The sequence below is a fragment of the Chaetodon auriga genome, chromosome 21, assembly GCF_051107435.1.
Source record: "Chaetodon auriga isolate fChaAug3 chromosome 21, fChaAug3.hap1, whole genome shotgun sequence".
Classification (NCBI taxonomy): domain Eukaryota; kingdom Metazoa; phylum Chordata; class Actinopteri; order Chaetodontiformes; family Chaetodontidae; genus Chaetodon; species Chaetodon auriga.
Genome location: NC_135094.1, coordinates 16,191,593 through 16,195,734, shown reverse-complemented (window position 1 = coordinate 16,195,734; position 4,142 = coordinate 16,191,593). Strand labels below are relative to the sequence as shown.

Below are 4,142 nucleotides of genomic sequence, written 5' to 3'. Positions count from 1 at the left end.
TAAATGTACTCTCACTGTGTGTGTGTGATTATCAGGTCATTTCAAATGATCGATCCGGGGTTGTTGAGTTGTTTAAGAACATATGGCGTGGAGTTTTTCCCACAGATCAAACACAGCAGTGGACTCATGTAGATGCTGCCATGAACTATTAGTTGGAGAAAAGTGATTATGGACAGAAAACCTTGGTATTATCTCAGTACACAAGCAGCTCCTTATTCCAACTGTGCAAACACCATAGCTGTCATTGATGTCACCTATTAACAGCTCATTACTATAAGTAATACTAATAGTATAAAGTAATACTATAAAGACAGCAGGGGGCTGAAGTAGCTCCTTCACTGCTGTATCCAGTCAATAAGAAGGAAGCTGCTGCAGGTCCTTCATCCCAACAGCTGTCAGACTGTGTAACTCCAGCATCATGTAATGTAGCTCTGTGTTGAAGCCGTCTTTCAATTCTCCATCATAAACCTGCACGACTGTTATCAACGCTAATATATGATCACATTATCCATTTCATCTGGTGCCTTTTCTCAGTTGTATATTTCTCTCAACTGTTCAATAACACAATTTATTATCCATATTGGTAACAGTACTTTTATAAACTGTATATATTGTGCATTTACATAGTCCTAGTATTTCTCATGTGAAATAATATTTCTCAGGTGCTATACATGTCATGTCAGTAGTTAGTTTTCTCATAAGACTACTAGCAACAGTACTTTTTTTTATGGCAGTAGGATTCTTTGGCATTTACTATTTATTTTATAATCTGTACAAATATACATATAGTTTTTTCTATTCTGTACCTTGTATACTTTCATATTTTTATTTTGACCTCTTCATGCCACTGTGCTGGCTCTTTTTAATACCTGCTGGCTGTAACGTCTGAGTTTTCCCAGTGTGGGATCAATAAAGTCTCATCTTAAATTTAGTACAGTATCACAAATTTGCTACAGTGTTACAAGGCAGCACAAGTGGCATCAAACAGCAGAAAGAAAAGTCATTAAGCCCAAACTGTGAGGAAGAGTAATTGTAAAAAGACATTCTATAACCTGTCATGAGGAAGGTTATGAAGTTTATTAGAAATACAACCAGACTGGATCATACAAAAGCAGCACTTCATGCTTATCTGAATGACTGTTTAACACTCCAAATCTATGTCACTGATAGAGGTACCCCCCATCCTCCCTAACCCCAACACACCCCAATCAAGCCAATATCTTTCTTAAAGAGTCTGACATTACAATTCTCCAGAAGCTGAAATGGTGATTTTTGCATTTGAGCCAATAAACAAATAAGAATCCTAAATCTATGTGTGTAGTTGTGGATCGTGTGTGTGCATCTTCTTTCACAACAGGCCCAGTTTGTATTCCACCATCGTGTGTGGCTCGCCCATCATCTCACTCTGAGCTGGATCTGCATGGCAACAGGACACAGACGCAGAGAGGTGGTTAGATATCACATTCAGACAGTTGGGTCCAGGGTGCTGTTAAGGTGAAGGGATGAGGTTCTCACCGTTCAGGATGTCCTCGAAGCCGATGGCCTCGTCGCTGCCTCGCAGCGTATCCAGAGCCAGGTTTGAACTCTGTAAGAACGGCAGACGCTGGATCTGGAAGGAGGGACAGACATCAGGAGGTGTGACAGTGAAGGATGATTTTAAAATGAAGGCAACTTTAAAAAGAGAAAAAAGGGGGAGGAGTGAAAGGAAAACGGTAATTAGGGCTCAGGATTTGGATTAGAGAGAAATGCAGTTACCTGTCTGGCTGCCCTGTATTCCATCTGCAATTTGAGTGGAGCATGAAGACCCTGGATGTTCCTGAGCGTAGATAAATTCATCTTGTCCTTGTTCAGCTGGAACTGCACACCACAGAAACATACGAAACTGTTCAGTACCACATGGACAAAAACTATTAATGCTGTAATGAAACTTTCACTTGTTCTTTTGTTTTCTACTCATTTAATTGGGTTAAGTGGATGATGATTCTCACCAATATGGTTAACATTAGTTATTATTCATTGTGTGTGTTACTAGTTAACTGGCAGGGGACGTGCCATCAAGCACAATCTCTACACATCCTCACAGTAGAAGAAAGCTCTAACTTTGGGGACATTTATTTTTCTCTGACAATTCAGTTTACTCACATTTTTTTCAGACAGCTCCAGCGGGTGGCTCGGAAGGAGCTCATTCTTTACACTGGAAAAGCTGTGGAGCCAAAGAAGAAGAAAAGCCGAGGAGGTGAAAATCATAAAAATAATTACATGTCATGAAGAGTAAATGCCATCCAATCAACAACTCACATGAACAACTCATTATATTAGTTGTTTGTATTATTTTGAAGATAAAATAAAGCCTATAAATGGGCTAAAGATGTCTAAACAAGTGGCAACGTCAATGCTATGCTGAGCATTTGAGTCTGAGATCATAAGAGCGGTCATAAAAATGACTTAAAAGACTTTTGTGCATGTTAAACATTAAACACACTGTTGGACTGATTGTCCAACATATATGCTGATACTAAGAGAGCTGTGGTGAGATATTATCATCAGCCCCACAGCACAACAGACTGGATCACTGATCACTCTTTATTTTGAGATGTACCAACTAAACTGCACACACAGTCAAGATGCAAATGTTTTATTCTACATTGACTGAAAGCAAGCAAATAAACACTGAAACATAAAGTGAAAGGGAATATTTATAAATCTTTGACAAGTATGCATTGAAAACCTAAGTGTGTTTTTAATAAGAGCCGTAACTGTCAGTCTAAGGGAGCATGGTGGGAGACCGTATCAACAGTACACATAGCATCAAATTACATGACATTCATTGTATTTGTGGCAGCATCTCACCCGCTGCGCAGAGAGTCCTGTAGTCCATAAGCTCCCTGTGGACATAAGCCGGCCACAGGCACACTGTCCCTCAGCTGCGAGCGGAGTCCTCGAGTGTTCTGTTACACAGAAAAAAACACACATTCAACACTCACAATTGCTAATATTTAGTTGGCACACCTCAGTTTGCAAGCACTGAAAGCTAAAATCACTTCACCAACCCTCTAATGGGAAAGTCAAAGAACCTTGTGGCTAAGCGCTAACTAGCATTAGCTCGAGTGACTAATCAAATTCACGACTGCTGGATTTCAGAGGATACAAAGACATAAGACAAAGTTGCAGGGCGGTGACATAAATACGCGTGTAACTACAGCAGACATTGACATGGTAAACACAATGATTATGATAGGATTGATTGTGACAAAACGTATAAGAATGGGCTACTACCGTACCATTATGATTCCGCTTCTTCCACTTTCTTTTCGATACACTTGAATATCCGGTTGAGTCGCGTTTTCATGACGACACGTCCGGTATAAACCCGTGTCGTGTAGAATTTACTATGAAAAAGACATTGTAACATATATCCGTGCACCATATGCGTAGTTGGTTTGTATTTAGTCATTTTCTAATGTACATCACACCGTCCACTATTTCCAATCACAGCGACAAGGTGGACGTGTTGTGATGTTATTTACCAAACATTTCAAATGTTTAGTGTAAGGGGGTATAGCTCAGTGGTAGAGCATTTGACTGCAGATCAAGAGGTCCCCGGTTCAAATCCGGGTGCCCCCTCTTTTCAAGTAATTTAGTCTGCAAAAATACAGTACATGTTGTTATAGGTATCTGGAACGTAGTGTTTTGCCAATCACCCTTTTTTCCTCACAGATAAAACATGTTTTACCCATTCCCCAAATTGTGACAGTTCTAATTTAGATAAGGATAGAACCTAAAATTGCATGTGACTTTGGTTAATTTGTACAGTAATTTGTAAAGTTGCATTTGTCTATATTAATAATAGTCCATTATTTGATGATAATAATAATAATTATGTTTCCTGTGAGGAGCCATGTTTTTATGACAGCCAGCGGTGGAATGTTATTCAAGTACTGCTTATACGGAACAATGTTGGGGTACGCAGTACTACTCATACAGTACTTGTGTATTAATCTTAATTTTCTGTTACTTTATACTTCTACTTCACTGAATTTCAGAGGGAAATTGGGCATTTTATTTATCAAACAGCCATAGTTATTAGTTATTTTACAGATTTTACAAATAAAGCATGTGATCAGGCAATAAAGTGCAAACCA

General features: G+C 39.0%; 1 protein-coding gene and 1 non-coding gene across 2 annotated transcripts; one reads left to right on the top strand and one right to left on the bottom strand.

Moving 5' to 3' along the window:
- Positions 1-1,058: 1,058 nt before the first annotated feature.
- pomp (proteasome maturation protein) lies at positions 1,059-3,335 on the bottom strand. The gene is made up of 6 exons (XM_076761547.1): positions 3,282-3,335; positions 2,851-2,948; positions 2,143-2,203; positions 1,756-1,857; positions 1,516-1,609; positions 1,059-1,416 (listed from the first exon to the last, which is right to left on the bottom strand). Exons 1-6 carry the CDS (start codon positions 3,282-3,284, stop codon positions 1,349-1,351), a joined length of 426 nt encoding a protein of 141 aa, XP_076617662.1. The 5' UTR covers positions 3,285-3,335; the 3' UTR covers positions 1,059-1,348.
- A 217-nt stretch (positions 3,336-3,552) lies between these two features.
- On the top strand, positions 3,553-3,624 carry trnac-gca (transfer RNA cysteine (anticodon GCA)). Its single transcript has one exon. It is a non-coding gene; the product is annotated as a tRNA-Cys (tRNA).
- The last annotated feature ends 518 nt before the right edge of the window (positions 3,625-4,142 follow it).

Coding starts and splice junctions, on each gene's coding strand:
- pomp (XM_076761547.1), bottom strand. Junction 2,204..2,850: donor CAGGACTCTCTGCGCAGCGG/GTGAGATGCTGC, acceptor TTGGCTCCACAG/CTTTTCCAGTGTAAAGAATG. Junction 1,858..2,142: donor TGGAGCTGTCTGAAAAAAAT/GTGAGTAAACTG, acceptor TGTGGTGTGCAG/TTCCAGCTGAACAAGGACAA.